The 21,749-nt window shown below is 47.2% G+C and overlaps 1 protein-coding gene across 1 annotated transcript in view; it reads left to right on the top strand.

Moving 5' to 3' along the window:
• The first annotated feature begins 348 nt into the window (after positions 1 to 348).
• The window catches only part of LOC121291243, a 163,336-nt gene continuing 141,935 nt past the window's right edge, over positions 349 to 21,749 (top strand). The window contains exons 1-4 of the mRNA XM_041212318.1: positions 349 to 448; positions 2,268 to 2,338; positions 3,090 to 3,134; positions 7,425 to 7,557. Of these exons, the coding sequence (XP_041068252.1) occupies positions 349 to 448; positions 2,268 to 2,338; positions 3,090 to 3,134; positions 7,425 to 7,557 (349 nt within the window). The remainder of the gene's footprint in view (positions 449 to 2,267; positions 2,339 to 3,089; positions 3,135 to 7,424; positions 7,558 to 21,749) is intronic.

Below are 21,749 nucleotides of genomic sequence, written 5' to 3'. Positions count from 1 at the left end.
ACATATCTGCAGCAGGAGGAGGCAGGTTCAGCTGAGCACCTGGCACTCTGAGGACTGCTGGGGATTCGGCATCTGTGAGGCCTGAGTCAGATGACGAGCCTCTGGATTTGGCCTTCCAACTCATTGTGGAGTGACAGCAGAAGGCGGGGGAGCATCATGCAGAGCTGTTGGAAGCATCTAAACAAAGTGACACGCAAGTCAGAAGAGTGTGCCCGCCTGGTCTCTGATGAAGTGGTGCTCACATGTGCGCATATGGAGGTTTCCATGGGAAGGATGGTGGGTGCCATTGAGACCCTGGTTCAGTAGAATGTGAAAATGCATACAGACCTGCACTCCATTTCAGTAGTCATGGGTGACTTCCTGCAGTGGCAATGCAAAAGAGAAACGGGGCAACTCGACATCCCTCCAGCTGCTCCTTCCCCTCAAGAAGTCAGGCTGGAGCCCTCGGGTATCCAGAGGGAGTTTGAGCGGCAGCCGGACACCCTCGGGTCATCCACTCAGTAATCTCAGAGGCTGTCCTCTCCCTTTGGCTCTGACCCCCCTCAACCTGATCCTCTGGCCCCACAGAGGGAGAAGCTGGCCCACAGGAGGACAGCCTAAGCAAGCTGGGGCCCTTAAGGCTCAGCTCTCCAGAGAACACAAGCCAAAGTCATCAGAGGCAACAGGGTGAATCATTGCACAGTCTGTCTCCACCCCTGCTGCGGATGTCAGGGCAATACCTAGAAGTATTAGGCCTAGAAGAGTTAAGAATTCTGAACACAACTGGCTGCACGGGTGAACACATTTTGTCTCTTTTATAATCTGAAAATATATTCGCTTTCACTGAGTAATGTGTAATGGCGTCTTTCAGCTTCATTTACAGGCTTCGTAAGCCCTCCCACTGCACCCCACACCCCCTCCCACCCCCGCCAGCCGTTCAGCTGTGTGCATGCGTTCGTGGATATCCTGAGCTTTTTCAATGCTGCCGGCTGAGATTCCCTTTCAGTTGTCCATCTGAGCTGACCTGCATCTCCGCCCACCCACTGATCTCACTCCTGTGCAGCACATATTCCCGTCCAACATGAGGCTCCTTTCACTTTCAGTTATAGAATCATAGTGCTGATAAAATTTGCCTTCAGCTTCTCTGTCCTTTCCCCTAACCCAGTCACCATTCCCTACCAGCCAGAACCCTTTTCTTTTCAGGATTTTCAGGTGAACATGCACATTGCCTACCCTCTTGAGAACCCTACCCGCATCCACATTGACCTCCCCAACCTCCTCCTTCCCACCCCCAGGGTCTGTGTCTGCCTTCGAGTCCCCACCAAACATCTTTAGCATCCCTTCTCCCACCACCACCACACCCTCACCCTCCCCCCCACCAGCTCACTCGTTCTCACCATTCCCTCCTACCACGCCCACCCTCATTTCACTCCCCAGGCAGTAATCATTGACTTCACAGACTCCTCCCTTGCACATTCACCTGGATAGTTTTAACCCCGCCCCTTACTCCTTCTTCCACCCTTACTTCTCCCCCTTCTCCAGAATCCTTCCTACCCCCGATCCAAACTCCTTCCCTCACACTTTCCTTACCCCTTCACACCTGCCTCCCTTTGTCCCTCACACCGCCCTGACCCCCAACATATTCCCCTTCCAACCTCACTGCTTTCCACCCCACCCCAGTTTACCTTTCTCTCCCACTCAAATCTATATCCTCCTCTCCTTTCCAATTGACGATCATCCATTGCAGACCATAGCTAAGACACTGTCCCAAAGCAAACCCTCAGTGGTGACCTTCCACCTTCTGTGAGTTGCTTCACCCATGAGAATCCACTCAGCATGTGATGTACGGTCCTCCAGGGTCCTGTTGCTGTAGGGCTCCAGCATCTTCTGTCCCTCGGATGCCGGTGATGTGAGAAAGGCCCTGATGGTTAGTCCCATCATCTGCACACTTGTCAAGATGTGTTCTGCACTGGCGTGTTTCCCGATGACGTGGGTGGCAAATTTGATGTGGGAGGATGATTCCAGCAAGCTGGACTTATAATGCTATGCAGAAAGTTCCCATTGTGTGGCAGTGGACGATTGCAAACTGGTTTCACGATGTCGTGAAACCGAGTTTTTTTTTTTGGCCCTTCGCCATATTCTCTGCTCATGCCCGCCATGATGCCCGATGCCAATGAGCACAGAAAATTCCACCCAATGTCTCTTTTTTTTCAGAATTACTCAAATTGTGTACTATCAAACAACTTTGTTTATGCATTTTAGTGATTTTGTACTACATATTCCCTCAGGTTCAATAGCCCTGGTCACTCCATTAAGCTGCCCTCACATCTTTCTGATCTTGGAAGATGGTGGTGTAATGGTAATATGACTTGACTAATAATATAGAGGCCTAGATTGGCACTCTGATGGCATGGGTTCAAATCCCTCCATGGCAATTAATGCTGTTTAAATTCAATTAATTAATAAATTCAATTATAAAATAGTCTGGAAGTGAAATCCAGTCAGAAATAGTGACTGAAACTATCATTAATTTGTCATTTGAAAACCCATCCTGATCATTCATTTCCTTTAGGGAAGGAAATCTGCTGTGGTTTAGCTTACATTTGAGTCCAGACTCACAGCAATGTGATTAACTCTGAAATGGCCTTAAAGAGTAATTAGGGATGGACAATAAATGCTGGACTTACTAGTGTCACCTACATTCTATGAAAGCATAAAGAAAATTTTACTGGGGTTTATCTAGTCAAATTATGGTAATACCAGTGATAGTAAGAGTGACCTTGCTCTGTAGTTGTTGACTGCAACATTGTGAATTCTGCTATGTGCATTGTCCCATCTTTCTGGCAGCTGGAATAACATGTGAGTGTGATGGGATATGGTTTCAAATCAACTAGTTTATTTTGTAAAGAATATATGAATGAACAGAATGCAGTTTTTGCACTGTGGTCTATCAAATCCTGCCTCCTTTTCCATTAAAAACACAATTCAATAGATACTCCAGACAAACATTCATTTTCATTCATCCTGCATTCAACTTCATATACCTATTTCATCCAGACTCTGCTGGTGATAAACCCATACACCATTTTTTTTTCCTTTTTTGGATGCAGGATCATGATTTGCAGGATGTCTCCATTTTTTTGGAATCGGAGTGGGTAAGACACACAATTTGTCAATCTGTTTCTATTCCATGTAACATGGCCACATTTCAGTGCAAGCATCCTCTGCACATTCCAAGATGCTGAGTAGCGTGAGGAAGAAAGCAGATATTCAGGCAGCCTTCCCTTTTTAAATTCACTATAAAAAGGAAGTTGCAACAATGCACTGCAAATTGCCTGGATAATTGTCTTTTACAATTCAGGAAATGACGCACCAGGAAGAGCAGAGAGTCCCCAGACTTTGAAATTTTTTGGACTCACTGTTTCAGCAGAGCACAGCGGCAGCCATGTGAACTACCTACAAATTGCATTCCAACAAATTGCCAAATACATGATCTCTACAACCTAGTAGGCCAGGGCAGAACACCACCACTTAAATTCCCATCCAAGTCACACACCATCCTGACTTGAAATTATATCACCACCATTCCTTCAATGTCGTTGGGTCAAAACCTTGGAACTCCCTCCCTAACAGCACTGTGGGTGTACACCACATGGACGCAGCAGGTCAAGAAGCTGGCCTACCAGCACCTTCTGGGAAAACATTAAGGATGGGAAATAAATGTTGTCCTTGCCAGGGATGTCCTTCAATGAATTAAAAAATAACGCTTTCATTCAACAAGACTGCCTACTTAATATTGCTCATCTCCATCACTGCCTCAGCTCAGCTTCTGCTGAAACCCACATCTGTGCTAACCTCCCACTTTCCACACTCTATAATTTTAGCTCATTCAAATCTCTCCTGCCTATAGCTTAGTTCACACCAAGTCCCGATCAGCCATTACGCTTGTTCTCAATCACTTAGATTGGCTCCCTGTCTGGCATCACCTGGATTTTAAAATTCACATTGTCGATCTCAAATCCCTTCATGAATTTGCACATCCCTGATTTTGTAGCAACCTCAAGCCCTACAATCCTCTGAGATCTTTGCTCTCCCAAGGCCTGAATTCATCTATGATATTATTCATGGAACAAGCCAAATCCCTGAGGGAAACTGGACTTACTGATCAAAATTTTTTTTTTGTATTTTGAAAATGAGGGGAACATGACTAATGACAGAAGCATAGAATCCCAGTGATACTTTTATGATTTTAAAGTTAGAAGACTTATTAACAAGAAGAAGGAAAAAAATTATGAAAACAAGATTAAAATTATACAGTTAAATAGTCTTACAAAATTTCCCCCAAAAAATCCCACTTGGTCAAAACACACAACTAAACTAATTGGCAACAGCTTCCTTAGTGATTTTTAACCATAAAAATCCAGTAATATTACCCAAGGCAAAAACAGCTGCTATTTTAGTAAAGTATACCACAAGACTTCTCACTCTCCACTGTTGAAAAAAAATAGACTGCTCTTTGAAAACAAAGACTTTTCTGGCTTGAAACTGGATAGCTGCTTTAAATTCACAACTTTTTTCAGCACAGAGCTGGTCTCAGGACATCTCCTCCACATAGCCAACACAACTCAACTAAACATCTTTCCTTAAATATTCTTTTCCCCTTGATCTTAGACTCCAATGTTTTAAGCACCTCTTTGAACTCAATTTTCCCAAAATATAAAAATCTTTCACGTTTTACTATTGCCTCCACTTTTGGGTAAAATAACATTTCATAACCTTCCCTTGTTTACTTATGGAACCTTTGTGTTGTAAAAGCCCCTTGTCACTTCTAAACTTCCTTGGAAACTTAACAGCTGAAAAGTCAAGTTCCTACCTATCTTATCATACAGGTTTCAAACCCAACCTATTTACTTGTACATTCAACTAACCATAGCCTTTCATTACAAATGCATGCATTTAGCACCTTTATCTTTCATTTATCTGCTCCCACAGATAATCTGTCTTTACTAACCTTCCCCATGTTTAATGAAACACATGCACAGCCTTCTTTACAGAATGCCACTATATTTCCAAAAGTATTTTAAAAAGTAACATCCATCTTCACATTTTCTACCTTTCTCTTTCCATTTTAAGGTACTCTTTAAACCTACTTCTTTGACTAACCCTTTGGATACCTGTTCTATGTATCCTTTGATTTTTATGCCCATGAGTTCTACATCTTAGGATATGCCTTCTCTTTGACCTCTGTGGGAAAATCATTTTTAGCAGTTAACGAACATGCACATTTGAAAAGACATTCGGTATTTAAAAATGTTAAACTGCTCTGTTTAGTTTCAGTGATGTGTGCCCGTGTTCACATCATCCTGTTCCCACTCATCCAACTCCCTGAAGCTCTCTGAATCACCCAGTGTCACATCCTCACTAATGGTACCATCTTGTTATATCCTGAGATAGTGGGCGGAATTGTCTCAGATTTGCACTAAGTGTGCTAGCAGGTGAGAAAAACGACGTTTTAATAGCCGGCCACAATGGTGGCTTTTCACGCCATATCGTCCCAAACTCGCCGCATTAATTATGCCTTCCCAGGAAACACACCGTTTTGACAGTGGGCAGGCTCTGATTCACCCACATTGCCACTTCATCAAGCCAGGTACCACATTTAAAGTACACTGCGCACACACCTCAGTGCTTCCAGCCCAGGACTGCTGCAAAGAAGGCATGGCCCAAAAAGCAAGAAGACTGCAGCCCCCAGGTTTGGTGCTGCATCCCTTGAGCACCTTTTGGATGCCACAGAGGCCCACCATGATGTCCTCTACCCTCTCTCTGGCTGCAGGAGGGGCAGCAACATTACCACCTTGGCTTGGTAGGAGATGGTAGTGGTGATTATTGCCAATGCTGCACAAAAGAGGTTGGCCACCCAACGCAGATAGAGGATAAATGGTCTCATCTGTGCTGTCAGGGTAAGGCAACCATCTTATCACTCTAAACTCACACACTCAAGGCCATCACACATTCACTGGCATCTCACTTACTGCCAGCTCAAAGGACATCACCAGCCATTCTCACACACACACCCTCACATGTCCATCTGGCCTCATCTCCTCTGAAGACTGACTTCTGAGCCCTCACCATTTTGAGGCCACTTGCACAGATCAGCTTGTGCCCCCACACACACCCTGGGATATCCCCCTTCCCCAGTACATCCTCCGCCCTGCAGCCTCTTCCCTTGCCTGAGTCCACTTTGCCCTCTTTCCCAAGCTAGACCTTGCCCTGCAGCCATTGACAAGCCATCCACACCTTTCAGTCGGTCCGGTCAGTAGAGGATAGTCTCTGAGCCCCCCCTAAAAGTGAAGTGGTGCTGTCTGTGAAACCTGCTGCTGATGACTGCAAGTGCTGCCCGAAGTAAGGTAGGCAAACAAACCTTGAAGCCCCAAGTGAAGTGCAGCCCACCAAGTGCAAACCTTATATATGCTGTTGTGAAACACATCAGCATGCTTTCCTGCCGATATGCTCGGATGATCCAGTGTGGGGGGATGATTCTGGTGGGCTGGGCGTATGTATTACAATGAGGATCCCGATGTCTGATGACAGGAAATGCAGCCTACCATTGACGGGCTGAGCAGATGATCGCAAACTGGTTTCACGACACTGTGAAACCGATCTTGCTCATGCTGCTGAACACACCCGACGCCAGGGGGCACGGATAATTCTGCCCAGTGTCCCCTTAACCAGACAGTACCGTAAAGGGTTTGTTATACAGTGAGGGTGAAGAGGCTGCTTGTGCAAAAGGAAAAAAAGGCAGAAACCCCAGTGGTCAGGTCATTGAATTAGTGTGGGCATTATTCTGCAATCCTGGGGTGAGAAAGTTCCTCCTCATCGTCAGAATCCTCTCCCCCCATGTGGCATGAGTGACATCTTAGAGAAGTTTCCTGCTCCAGATCTGTATATCCAGATCTCCATTACATGATTGAGCTTTGTTAGATTGTCATGTTTCTGTGCCGGCTCTGGTCCCTTGTTTGGCTCAGAGAATCATTGCATAACACTCATTTAAAGAGCAAAATACAGATCATTCATGGATACAACTCAAAACATTATTGGACACAACTTATTTCATATTGGCCCAAATTCAGCACAATGCACCACATGGGCATTCGGGGCAGCTCAGTTTTGATTGTAGATGACTTCATGACATGTGTCCTGTATTCGTGACATGCTAGTTTAAACATACATCATTAAAAACTGCTTAACTTAAATTTAGATTATTAAGCAAACGATATTTGGAAAGTAATTGTTAATCTAATAGATAATCTGACTAGAATGTCACAAGCACCCTAAGCAGGTAAGGCATTAACACATCCTATGTTTGAATGTTAATTTCTAGCTCTAATGTTGATGGTTTCTTTGGTGCTGTGTAACAGACATTAAACATTAACTTCTGATTACAGGTAACTCTCTCTGAATTTGCAAAGTTTGGAGCAATGACTCAGAGGCAGATAGTGACAATAGAACTGGCAGTTCTGGGCCGTCCGTTCCAGCTGGGAATGTTGTATGACTGCCGATCCGACTCTCTTATCCCAGGTAATACAGGTACACTAACTTGTCTAAGAGCCATGTGATCCTCTCTACCCAGAATACTCAGAACAGGTTTGGTTCCTTGATCTAAGGGAAGACGTACAGGCATTGGAGGCAGCCTAGAGAAGGTTCACTAGGCTGATCATGGGTACGGAGGGATTTTCTTATGAGGAGAGATTGAGTAGGTTGAGCCTGTAATCATTGGAGTTTAGAAGAATGACGGGCGACCTTATTGAAGCATCAGACTCTTAGGGGCTTGACAGGGTAGATGCTGAGAGGTTGTTTCCCCTTGTGGGTGAGTTTAGGATCAGAGGGCATAAACGCAGAGTAAGAGGGCGCCCATTTAAAAGAGAGATGAGGAGGAATTTCTTCTCTCACAGGATGGTCGTTTTGAAGTCTCGGCATTAAACTTCTAAACCTCCTTCTCCAGAGTCACAGGTCATATTCTCCTCACTGCTCCTTTTATCACAGTCTGTGGTCCCACTCTCCTCACCGCTCCTTTTATCACAGAGTCAGCTCCCACTCTCCGCACTGCTCCTTTTATCACAGTCTCTGGTCCCACTATCCTCACTGCTCCTTTTATCACAGTCTCTGGACCCACTCTCCTCGCTGATCATTTTATCAAAGTCTCTGGTCCCACTCTCCTCACCACTCCTTTTATCACAGTCTCTGGTCCCACTCTCCTCACTGCTCCATTTATCAAAGTCTCTGGTCCCACTCTCCTCACGGCTCCTTTTATCACAGAGTCTGGTCCCACTATCCTCACCGCTCATTTTATCACGTTCCCTGGACCCACTCTCCTCACTGATCCTTTTATCACAGTCTCTGGTCACACTCACCTCACCGTACCTTTAATCACAGTCTCTGGACTCACTCTCCACACTGATCCTTTTATCACAGTCTTTGGTACCAATCTCTTCACTGATTCTTTTATCACAGTCTCTGGTACCATTCTCCTCACTGCTGCTTTTATCACAGTCTCTGGTCCCACTCTTCTCACTGATCCTTTTATCACAGTCTCTGGTCCCACTCTCCTCACCGCTCCTGTTATCAGAGTCTCTGGTCCCACTCTCCTCACCGCTCCTTTTATCACAGTCTCTGGTCCCATTATCCTCACTGCTCCTTTTATCACAGTCTCTGGTCCCACTCTTCTCACTGATCCTTTTATCACAGTCTCTGGTCCCACTCTCCTGTCCGCTCTATTTATCACAGTCTCTGGTCGCACTCTCCTCACTGTTCCTTTTATCACAGTCTCTGGTCCAACTCTCCTCACTGATCTTTTTATCAGAGTCTTTGGTCCCAATCTCTTCACTGATTCTTTTATCACAGTCTCTGGTCCCACTCTCCTTACTGATCCTTTTATCACGGTCTCTGGTCTCACTCTCCTCACTGCTCCTTTTATCACAGTCTCTGGTCCCACTTTCCTGACTGCTCCTTTTAACACAGTCTCTGGTCCCACTCTCCTCACTGCTCCTTTTAACACAGTCTCTGGTCCCACTCACCTCAACGCTCCTTTTACCACAGTCTCTGGTCCCACTCTCCTCACCGCTCTATTTATCACAGTCTCTGGTCACACCCTCCTCACTGCTCCTTTTATCATAATCTCTGGTCCCACACTCCTTACTGATCCTTTGATTACAGTCCCTGGTACCACTCTCCTTACTGTTCCTTTTATGACCGTCTCTTGTCCCACTCTCCTCACTGCTCCTTTTATCACAATCTCTTGTTCCCACCCTCCTCACTGCTCCTTTTATCACAGTCTCTGGTCCCACTCTCCTCACCGCTCCTTTTATTACAGTCTCTGGTCCCACTCTCCTCACCGCTCCTTTTATTACAGTCTCTGGTCCCACTCACTTCACTGCTCCTTTTATCACAGAAACTGGTCCCACTCCCCTCTCTTCTCCTTTTATCACAGTTTCTGGTCCCACTCTCCTCACTGATCCTTTTATCACAGTCTCTGGTCCCACTCTCCTCACCGCTCTATTTATCACAGTCTCTGGTCACACTCTCCTCACTGCTCCTTTTATCACAGTCTCTGGTCACAATCTCCTCACTGCTCCTTTTATCACACTTCCTGGTCCCACTCTCATCACTGGTACTTTTATCACAGTCTCTGGTCCCACTCTCCCCACTGCTCCTTTTATCACAGTCTCTGGTCCCACTATACTTACGGATAGTTTTATCACAGTCTCTGGTCCCACTCTACTCACTGCACCTTTTATCACAGTCTCTGGTCCCACTCTCCTCACTGCTCCTTTTATCACAGTCTCTGGTCTCACTCTCCTCACAGATCCTTTTATCAAAGTCTCTGGTCCCACTTGCCTCACTGCTCTATTTATCACAGTCTCTTGTCCCACTCTCCTTACGGATAGTTTTATCACAGTCTCTGGTCCCACTCTCCTCACTGCTCCATTTATCACAGTCTCAGGTCCCACTCTCCTCACTGCTCCGTTTATCAGAGACTCTGGTCCCACTCTCCTCACTGCTCCTTTTATCAAAGTCTCAGGTCCCACTCTCCTCACTGATCCTGTTATCACAGTCTCTGGTCCCAATCTCCTCACTGCTCCATTTATCACATTCTCTGGTCCCACTCTCCTCACTGCTCCTTTTATCACCATCTCTGGTCCCATTCTCCTCACCTCTCCATTTATCAAAGTCTCTGGTCCCACTCTCCTCAGTGCTCCTTTTATCACAGTCTCTGGTCCCACTCTCCTCACTGCTCCATTTATCAGTGTCTCTGGTTCCACTCTCCTCTCTGCACCTTTTAACAGAGTCTCTGGTCCCTCTCTCCTCACCGCTCCTTTTATCACAGTCTCTGGTCGCAATATCATCACGGATCCTTTTAACACAGTCTCTGGTGCCACTCTCCACACTGCTCCTTTTATCACAATCTCTCGTCCCACTCTCCGCACTGCTCCATTTATCACAGTCTCTGGTACCATTCTCCTCACTGCTCCCTTTATCATAGTCTCTGGTCCCACTATCCTCACTGCTCCCTTTTATCAGAGTCTCTGGTCCCAACCTCCTCACTGCTTCTTTTATCATAATCTCTGGTCCCACTCTCCTTACTGATCCTTTTATGACCGTCTCTTGTCCCACTCTCCTCACTGCTCCTTTTATCAAAGTCTCTTGTTCCCACTCTCCTCACTGCTCCTTTTATCACAATCTCTTGTTCCCACTCTCCTCACTGGTCCTTTTATCACAGTCTCTGGTCCCAATCTCCTCACCGCTCCTTTTATCACAGTCTCTGGTCCCTCTCTCCTCACTGCTCCATTTATCACGGTCTCTGGTTCCACTCTCCTCTCTGCTCCTTTTAACAGAGTCTCTGGTCCCTCCCTCCTCACCGCTCCTTTTAACAGAGTCTCTGGTCCCTCTCTCCTCACTGCTCCTTTTATCACAGACTCTGGTCGCAATATCCTCACGGATCCTTTTATCACAGTCTCTGGTCGCAATATCCTCACGGATCCTTTTATCACAGTCTCTGGTCCCACTCTCTACACTGCTCCTTTTATCACAGTCTCTGGTCCCAATCTCTTCACTGCTCCTTATTTGACAGTCTCTGGTCACACTATCCCCATCGCTCCTTTTATCACAGTCTCTCGTCACAATATCCTCACTGATCCTTTTATCACAGTCTTTGGTCCCACTCTCCTCACTGCTCCTTTTATCACAGTCTCTGGTCCCTCTCTCCTCACTGCTCCTTTTATCATAGTCTCTGGTCCCACTATCCTCACTGCTCCCTTTTATCAGAGTCTCTGGTCCCACACTCCTTACTGATCCTTTGATTACAGTCCCTGGTACCACTCTCCTTACTGTTCCTTTTATGACCGTCTCTTGTCCCATTCTCCTCACTGCTCCTTTTATCACAGTCTCTTGTTCCCACTCTCCTCACGGCTCCTTTTATCACAATCTCTTGTTCCCACTCTCCTCACTGATCCTTTTATCACAGTCTCTGGTCCCACTCTCCTCACCGCTCCTTTTATTACAGTCTCTGGTCCCACTCACTTCACTGCTCCTTTTATCACAGTCTCTGGTCCCACTCACCTCAACGCTCCTTTTACCACAGTCTCTGGTCCCACTATCCTCACCGCTCCTTTTATCACAGTCTCTGGTCCCACTCTCCTCACCGCTCTATTTATCACAGTCTCTGGTCACACTCTCCTCACTGCTCCTTTTATCACAGTCTCTGGTCACAATCTCCTCACTGCTCCTTTTATCACAATCTCTGGTCCTACTCTCCTCACCGCTCCTTTTATCACAGTCTCTGGTCCCACTCTCCCCACTGCTCCTTTTATCACAGTCTCTGGTCCCACTCTACTCACTGCACCTTTTATCACAGTCTCTGGTCCCACTCTCCTCACTGCTCCTTTTATCACAGTCTCTGGTCTCACTCTCCTCACAGATCCTTTTATCAAAGTCTCTGGTCCCACTTGCCTCACTGCTCTATTTATCACAGTCTCTGGTCCCACTCTCCTCACTGATCCTTTTATCAGAGTCTTTGGTCCCACTCTCCATACTGATCCTTTTATCACGGTCACTGGTCCCACTCTACTCACCGCACCTTTTATCACAGTCTCTGGTCCCACTCACTTCACTGCTCCTTTTATCACAGAATCTGGTCCCACTCCCCTCTCTTCTCCTTTTATTAAAGTCTCTGGTTCTACTCTCCTGTCCGCTCCATTTATCACAGTCTCAGGTCCCACTCTCCTCACTGCTCCGTTTATCAGAGACTCTGGTCCCATTCTCCTCACTGCTCCTTTTATCACCGTCTCTGCGCCCACTCTCCTCACTGCTCCTTTTATCACAGTCCCTGGTCCCACTCTCCTCACTGCTCCATTTATCACATTCTCTGGTCCCAATCTCCTCACTGCTCCATTTATCACATTCTCTGGTCCCACTCTCCTCACCTCTCCATTTATCAAAGTCTCTGGTCCCACTCTCCTCAGTGCTCCTTTTATCACAGTCTCTGGTCCCACACTCCTCACCGCTCCTTTTATCAGAGTCTCTGGTCCCAATCTCCTCACTGCTCCATTTATCAGTGTCTCTGGTTCCACTCTCCTCTCTGCACCTTTTAACAGAGTCTCTGGTCCCTCTCTCCTCACTGCTCCTTTTAACAGAGTCTCTGGTCCCTCTCTCCTCACCGCTCCTTTTATCACAGTCTCTGGTCGCAATATCATCACGGATCCTTTTAACACAGTCTCTGGTGCCACTCTCCTCACTGCTCCTTTTATCACAATCTCTGGTCCCACTCTCCGCACTGCTCCTTTTATCACAGTCTCTGGTACCATTCTCCTCACTGCTCCCTTTATCATAGTCTCTGGTCCCACTATCCTCACTGCTCCCTTTTATCAGAGTCTCTGGTCCCAACCTCCTCACTGCTTCTTTTATCATAATCTCTGGTCCCACTCTCCTTACTGATATTTTGATCACAGTCTCTGGTAACAATCTCCTCACTGCTCCTTTTACCACAGTCTCTGGTCCCACTCTCCTCACTGCTCCTTTTATCAGAGTCTCTGGTACCACTCTCCTTACTGATCCTTTTAAGACCGTCTCTTGTCCCACTCTCCTCACAGCTCCTTTTATCACAGTCTCTTGGTCCCACTCTCCTCATTGCTCCTTTTATCACAGTCTTTGGTCCCAATCTCCTCACTGCTCCATTTATCACAGTCTCTGGTACCACTCTCCTCACTGCTCCGTTTATCAGAGTCTCTGATCCCACTCTCCTTACAGACCTTTTATCACAGTCTCTTGTCCCAATCTCCTCACTGACCCTTTTATCATAGACTCTGTTCCCACTCTCCTCTCTTCTCCTTTTATCAAAGTCTCTGGTCCTACTCTCTTGTCCGCTCCATTTATCACAGTCTCTGGTCCCACACTTCTTACTGCTCCTTTTATTATAGACTCTGTTCCCACTCTCCTCTCTTCTCCTTTTATCAAAGTCTCTGCTCCTACTCTCCTGTCCGCTCCATTTATCACAGTCTCTGGTCCCACACTCCCCACTGCTCCTTTTATCACAGTTTCTGGTCCCACTATCCTCACTGCTCCTTTTATCACAGTCTCTGCTCCCACTATCCTCACTGTTCCTTCTATCACAGTCTCTGGTCCCTCTCTCCTCACTGCTCCTTTTATCACAGTCTTTGGTCCCAATCTCTTCACCGCTCCTTTTATCATAGTCTCTGGTCCCACTATCCTCACTGCTCCTTTTATCAGAGTCTCTGTTCACAACCTCCTCACTGTTTCTTTTATCATAATCTCTGTTCCCACTCTCCTTACTGATATTTTGATCACAGTCTCTGGTAACAATCTCCTCACTGCTCCTTTTACCACAGTCTCTGGTCCCACTATCCTCACTGCTCCTTTTATCAGAGTCTCTGTTCACAACCTCCTCACTGTTTCTTTTATCATAATCTCTGTTCCCACTCTCCTTACTGATATTTTGATCACAGTCTCTGGTAACAATCTCCTCACTGCTCCTTTTACCACAGTCTCTGGTCCCACTCTCCTCACTGCTCCTTTTATCAGAGTCTCTGGTACCACTCTCCTTACTGATCCTTTTATGACCGTCTCTTGTCCCACTCTCCTCACTGCTCCTTTTATCACAGTCTCTTGTTCCCACTCTCCTCTCTTCTCCTTTTATCAAAGTCTCTGGTCCTACTCTCCTGTCCGCTCCATTTATCACAGTCTCTGGTCCCACACTTCTCACTGCTCCATTTATCATAGTCTCTGGTCCCACTATCCTCACTGCTCCCTTTTATCAGAGTCTCTGGTCCCAACCTCCTCACTGCTCCTTTTATCATAATCTCTGGTCCCACACTCCTTACTGATCCTTTGATTACAGTCCCTGGTACCACTCTCCTTACTGTTCCTTTTATGACCGTCTCTTGTCCCACTCTCCTCACTGCTCCTTTTATCACAATCTCTTGTTCCCACCCTCCTCACTGCTCCTTTTATCGCAGTCTCTGGTCCCACTCTCCTCACCGCTCCTTTTATTACAGTCTCTGGTCCCACTCACCTCACTGCTCCTTTTATCACAGAAACTGGTCCCACTCCCCTCTCTTCTCCTTTTATCACAGTTTCTGGTCCCACTCTCCTCACTGCTCCTTTTAACACAGTCTCTGGTCCCACTCACCTCAACGCTCCTTTTACCACAGTCTCTGGTCCCACTATCCTCACCGCTCCTTTTATCACAGTCTCTGGTCCCACTCTCCTCACCGCTCTATTTATCACAGTCTCTGGTCACACTCTCCTCACTGCTCCTTTTATCACAGTCTCTGGTCCTACTCTCCTCACCGCTCCTTTTATCACACTCCCTGGTCCCACTCTCCCCACTGCTCCTTTTATCACAGTCTCTGGTCCCACTATACTTACGGATAGTTTTATCACAGTCTCTGGTCCCACTCTACTCACTGCACCTTTTATCACAGTCTCTGGTCCCACTCTCCTCACTGCTCCTTTTATCACAGTCTCTTGTCCCACTCTCCTTACGGATAGTTTTATCACAGTCTCTGGTCCCACTCTCCTCACTGCTCCTTTTATCACAGTCTCTGGTCTCACTCTCCTCACAGATCCTTTTATCAAAGTCTCTGGTCCCACTTGCCTCACTGCTCTATTTATCACAGTCTCTTGTCCCACTCTCCTTACGGATAGTTTTATCACAGTCTCTGGTCCCACTCTCCTCACTGCTCCTTTTATCACAGTCTCTGGTCGCACTCTCCTCACTGTTCCTTTTATCACAGTCTCTGGTCCAACTCTCCTCACTGATCCTTTTATCAGAGTCTTTGGTCCCAATCTCTTCACTGATTCTTTTATCACAGTCTCTGGTCCCAAACTCCTCACTGCTCCTTTTATCACAGTCTCTGGTCCCACTCTCCTTACTGATCCTTTTATCACGGTCTCTGGTCCCACTCTACTCACCGCACCTTTTATCACAGTCTCTGGTCCCACTCACTTCACTGCTCCTTTTATCACAGAATCTGGTCCCACTCCCCTCTCTTCTCCTTTTATTAAAGTCTCTGGTTCTACTCTCCTGTCCGCTCCATTTATCACAGTCTCAGGTCCCACTCTCCTCACTGCTCCTTTTATCAAAGTCTCAGGTCCCACTCTCCTCACTGATCCTGTTATCACAGTCTCTGGTCCCAATCTCCTCACTGCTCCATTTATCACATTCTCTGGTCCCACTCTCCTCACTGCTCCTTTTATCACCGTCTCTGATCCCATTCTCCTCACCTCTCCCTTTATCAAAGTCTCTGGTCCCACTCTCCTCAGTGCTCCTTTTATCACAGTCTCTGGTCACACACTCCTCACCGCTCCTTTTATCACAGTCTCTGGTCCCACTCTCCTCTCCACTCCTTTTATCACAGTCTCTGGTCGCACTCTCCTCACTGCTCCTTTTATCACAATCTCTGGTCCCACTCTCCGCACTGCTCCTTCTATCACAGTCTCTGGACCCTCTCTCCTCACTGCTCCTTTTATCACAATCTCTGGTCCCTCTCTCCTCACTGCTCCTTTTATCACAGTCTTTGGTCCCAATCTCCTTACTGCTCCATTTATCACAGTCTCTGGTACCACTCTCCTCACTGCTCCCTTTATCACAGACTCTGGTCCCAATCTCTTCACCGCTCCTTTTATCAGAGTCTCTGGTCCCACTATCCTCACTGCTCCTTTTATCAGAGTCTCTGCTCACAACCTCCTCACTGCTTCTTTTATCATAATCTCTGGTCCCACTCTCCTTACTGATATTTTGATCACAGTCTCTGGTAACAATCTCCTCACTGCTCCTTTTACCACAGTCTCTGGTCCCACTCTCCTCACTGCTCCTTTTCTCAGAGTCTCTGGTACCACTCTCCTTACTGATCCTTTTAAGACCGTCTCTTGTCCCACTCTCCTCACAGCTCCTTTTATCACAGTCTCTTGTTCCCACTCTCCTCATTGCTCCTTTTATCACAGTCTTTGGTCCCAATCTCCTCACTGCTCCATTTATCACAGTCTCTGGTACCACTCTCCTCACTGCTCCGTTTATCAGAGTCTCTGGTCCCACTCTCCTTACAGACCTTTTATCACAGTCTCTTGTCCCAATCTCCTCACTGATCCTTATATCATAGACTCTGTTCCCACTCTCCTCTCTTCTCCTTTTATCAAAGTCTCTGGTCCTACTCTCTTGTCCGCTCCATTTATCACAGTCTCTGGTCCCACACTTCTTACTGCTCCTTTTATTATAGACTCTGTTCCCACTCTCCTCTCTTCTCCTTTTATCAAAGTCTCTGCTCCTACTCTCCTGTCCGCTCCATTTATCACAGTCTCTGGTCCCACACTCCCCACTGCTCCTTTTATCACAGTTTCTGGTCCCACTATCCTCACTGCTCCTTTTATCACAGTCTCTGCTCCCACTATCCTCACTGTTCCTTCTATCACAGTCTCTGGTCCCTCTCTCCTCACTGCTCCTTTTATCACAGTCTCTGGTCCCAATCTCCTCACTGCTCCGTTTATCAGAGACTCTGGTCCCAATCTCTTCACCGCTCCTTTTATCATAGTCTCTGGTCCCACTATCCTCACTGCTCCTTTTATCAGAGTCTCTGTTCACAACCTCCTCACTGTTTCTTTTATCATAATCTCTGTTCCCACTCTCCTTACTGATATTTTGATCACAGTCTCTGGTAACAATCTCCTCACTGCTCCTTTTACCACAGTCTCTGGTCCCACTCTCCTCACTGCTCCTTTTATCAGAGTCTCTGGTACCACTCTCCTTACTGATCCTTTTATGACCGTCTCTTGTCCCACTCTCCTCACTGCTCCTTTTATCACAGTCTCTTGTTCCCACTCTCCTCACGGCTCCTTTTATCACAGTCTCTTGTCCCAATGTCCTCACTGATCCTTTTATCATAGACTCTGGTCCCACTCTCCTCTCTTCTCCTTTTATCAAAGTCTCTGGTCCTACTCTCCTGTCCGCTCCATTTATCACAGTCTCTGGTCCCACACTTCTCACTGCTCCATTTATCATAGACTCTGGTCCCAATCTCCTCACCGCTCCTTTTATCATAATCTCTGGTCCCACTATCCTCACTGCTCCCTTTATCACAGTCTCTGGTACCACTCTCCTCACTGCTCCCTTTATCACAGACTCTGGTCCCACTCTCCTCACTGCTCCATTTATCACGGTCTTTGGTTCCACTCTCCTCTCTGCTCCTTTTAACAGAGTCTCTGTTCCCTCTCTCCTCACCGCTCCTTTTAACAGAGTCTCTGGTCCCTCTCTCCTCACTGCTCCTTTTATCACAATCTCTGGTCCCACTATCCTCCCTGACCCTTTTATCACAGTCTCTGGTTCCACTCTCCTCACTGCTCCCTTTATCACAGTCTCTGGTCCCACTCTCCTCACTGCTCCTTTTATCACAGTCTCTGGTCCCATTCTCCTCACTGCTCCCTTTATCACAGACTGTGGTCCCAATCTCCTCACCACTCCTTTTATCATGGTCTCTGCTCCCACGATCCTCACTGCTCCCTTTTATCAGAGTCTCTGGTCCCAACCTCCTCACTGCTTCTTTTATCATAATCTCTGTTCCCACTCTCCTTACTGATATTTTGATCACAGTCTCTGTCCCACTCTCCTCACTGCTCCTTTTACCACAGTCTCTGGTCCCACTCTCCTCACTGCTCCTTTTATCAGAGTCTCTGGTACCACTCTCCTTACTGATCCTTTTATGACCGTCTCTTGTCCCACTCTCCTCACTGATCCTTTTATCACAGTCTCTGGTCCCACTCTCCTCACTGATCCTTTTATCACAATCTCTGGTCCCACTCTCCTCACGGCTCCTTTTATTACAGTCTCTGGTCCCACTCACTTCACTGCTCCTTTTATCACAGAATCTGGTCCCACTCCCCTCTCTTCTCCTTTTATCAAAGTCTCTGGTCCTACTCTCCTGTCCGCTCCATATATCACAATCTCTGGTCCCAGTCTCCTCACTGCTCCGTTTATCAGAGACTCTGGTCCCATTCTCCTCACTGCTCCTTTTATCACCGTCTCTGGTCCCATTCACCTCACCTCTCCATTTATCATAGTCTCTGGTCCCACTCTCCTCACTGCTCCTTTCATCACAGTCTCAGGTCCCACTCTCCTCACTGCTCCTTTTATCACAGTCTCTGGTCTGACACTCCTCACCGCTCCTTTTATCACAGTCTCTGGTCCCAATCTCCTCACTGCTCCATTTATCACGGTCTCTGGTTCCACTCTCCTCTCTGCTCCATTTAACATAGTCGCTGGTCCCTCTGTCCTCACCGCTCCTTTTAACAGAGTCTCTGGTCCCTCTCTCCTCACTGCTCCTTTTATCACAGTCTCTGGTCGCAATATCCTCACGGATCCTTTTATCACAGTTTCTGGTGCCACTCTCCTCACTGCTCCTTTTATGACCGTCTCTTGTCCCACTCTCCTCACTGCTCCTTTTATCACAGTCTCTTGTTCCCACTCTCCTCACTGTTCCTTTTATGACCGTCTCTTGTCCCACTCTCCTCACTGCTCCTTTTATCACAGTCTCTTGTTCCCACTCTCCTCACGGCTCCTTTTATCACAGTCTCTTGTTCCCACTCTCCTCACTGATCCTTTTATCACAGTCTCTGGTCCCACTCTCCTCAAGGCTCTTTTTATTACAGTCTCTGGTCCCACTCACTTCACTGCTCCTTTTATCACAGAATCTGGTCCCACGCCCCTCTCTTCTCCTTTTATCAAAGTCTCTGGTCCTACTCTCCTGTCCGCTCCATTTATCACAGTCTCTGGTCCCAGTCTCCTCACTGCTCCATTTATCAGAGACTCTGGTCCCATTCTCCTCACTGCTCCTTTTATCACCGTCTCTGGTCCCATTCTCCTCACCTCTCCATTTATCACAGTCTCAGGTCCCACTCTCCTCACTGCTCCTTTTATCACAGTCTCTGGTCCCACTCTACTCACTGCTCCTGTTATCACAGTCTCTGGTCCCAATCTCCTCACTGCTCCATTTATCACGTTCTCTGGTCCCACTCTCCTCACTGCTCCTTTTATCACAGTCTCTGGTCACACACTCCTCACCGCTCCTTTTATCACAGTCTCTGGTCTGACACTCCTCACCGCTCCTTTTATCACAGTCTCTGGTCCCAATCTCCTCACTGCTCCATTTATCACGGTCTCTGGTTCCACTCTCCTCTCTGCTCCTTTTAACATAGTCTCTGGTCCCTCTGTCCTCACCGCTCCTTTTAACAGAGTCTCTGGTCCCTCTCTCCTCACAGCTCCTTTTATCACAGTCTCTGGTCGCAATATCCTCACTGTTCCTTTTATGACCGTCTCTTGTCCCACTCTCCTCACTGCTCCTTTTATCACAGTCTCTTGTTCCCACTCTCCTCACGGCTCCTTTTATCACAATCTCTTGTTCCCACTCTCCTCACTGATCCTTTTATCACAATCTCTTGTTCCCACTCTCCTCACGGCTCCTTTTATCACAGTCTCTTGTTCCCACTCTCTTCACTGCTCCTTTTATCACAATCTCTTGTTCCCACTCTCCTCACTGATCCTTTTATCACAGTCTCTGGTCCCACTCACTTCACTGCTCCTTTTATCACAGAATCTGGTCACACTCCCCTCTCTTCTCCTTTTATCAAAGTCTCTGGTCCTACTCTCCTGTCCGCTCCATTTATCACAGTCTCTGGTCCCACTCTCCTCACTGCTCCGTTTATCAGAGACTCTGGTCCCACTCTCCTCACTGCTCCTTCTATCACAGTCTCTGGTCCCTCTCTCCTCACTGCTCCTTTTATCACAGTCTCTGCTCACAACCTCCTCACTGCTTCTTTTATTATAATATCTGGTCCCTCTCTCCTTACTGATCCTTTGATCACAGTCTCTGGTAACAATCTCCTCACCGCTCCTTTTATCAGAGTCTCTGGTGCCACTCTCCTTACTGATCCTTTTATGATCGTCTCTTGTCCCACTCTCCTCACTGCTCCTCTTATCACAGTCTCTTGTTCCCACGCTCCTCACGGCTCCTTTTATCAGAGTCTCTGGTCCCACTCTCCTTACAGAGCTTTTATCACAGTCTCTTGTCCCAATGTCCTCTCTTCTCCTTTTATCAAAGTCTCAGGTCCTACACTCCTGTCTGCTCCATTTATCACAGTCTCTGGTCCCACTCTCCGAACTGATCCTTTGATCCCAGTCTCTCGTAACAATCACCTCACCGCTCCTTTTATCACAGTCTCAGGTCCCCCTCTCCTCACTGCTCCTGTTATTACAGTCTCTGATCCAAATCTCCTCACTGCTCCATTTCTCACCGTCTCTGGTCCCACTCTCCTCACCGCTCCTTTTATCAGAGTCTCTGGACCCACTCTCCTCACTGCTCCATTTATCACGGTCTCTGGTTCCACTCTCCTCTCTGCTTCTTTTATCACCATCTCTGGTCCCATTCTCCTCACCTCTCCATTTATCACAGTCTCTGGTCCCACTCTCCTCACTGCCCCTTTTATCACAGTCTCTGGTCCTACTCTCCTCACTGCTCCTTTTATTACAGTCTCAGGTCCCACACTCCTCACTGCTCCTGTTATCACAGTCTCTGGTCCCAATCTCCTCACTGCTCCTGTTATCACAGTCTCTGGTCCCAATCTCCTCACTGCTCCATTTATCACGGTCTCTGGTCCCAATCTCCTCACTGCTCCTCTTATCACAGTCTCTGGTCCCAATCTCCTCACCGCTCCTTTTATCAAAGTCTCTGGTCACACACTCCTCACCACTCCTTTTATCACAGTCTCTGGTCCCAATCTCCTCACTGCTCCATTTATCACGGTCTCTGGTTCCACTCTCCTCTCTGCTCCTTTTAACAGAGTCTCTGGTCCCTCTCTCCTCACCGCTCCTTTTAACAGAGTCGCTGGTCCCTCTCTCCTCACTGCTCCTTTTATCACAGACTCTGATCGCAATATCCTCACGGATCCTTTTATCACAGTCTCTGGTCCCCCTCTCCTCACTGCTCGTTTTATCACAGACTCTGGTCCCACTCCCCTCACTGATCCTTTTATCACAATCTCTGGTCCCACTCTCCTCACTGCTCCTTTTATCACAGTCTCTGGTCGCACTCTCCTTACAGAGCTTTTATCACAGTCTCTTGTCCCGATCAACTCACTGATCCTTTTATCAGAGTCTCTGGTCCCAATCTCCTCACTGCTACATTTATCACGGTCTCTGGTTCCACTCTCCT

The sequence above is a fragment of the Carcharodon carcharias genome, chromosome 19 (assembly GCF_017639515.1).
Source record: "Carcharodon carcharias isolate sCarCar2 chromosome 19, sCarCar2.pri, whole genome shotgun sequence".
Lineage (NCBI taxonomy): Eukaryota > Metazoa > Chordata > Chondrichthyes > Lamniformes > Lamnidae > Carcharodon > Carcharodon carcharias.
This window is presented reverse-complemented; position numbering and strand designations above follow the sequence as displayed.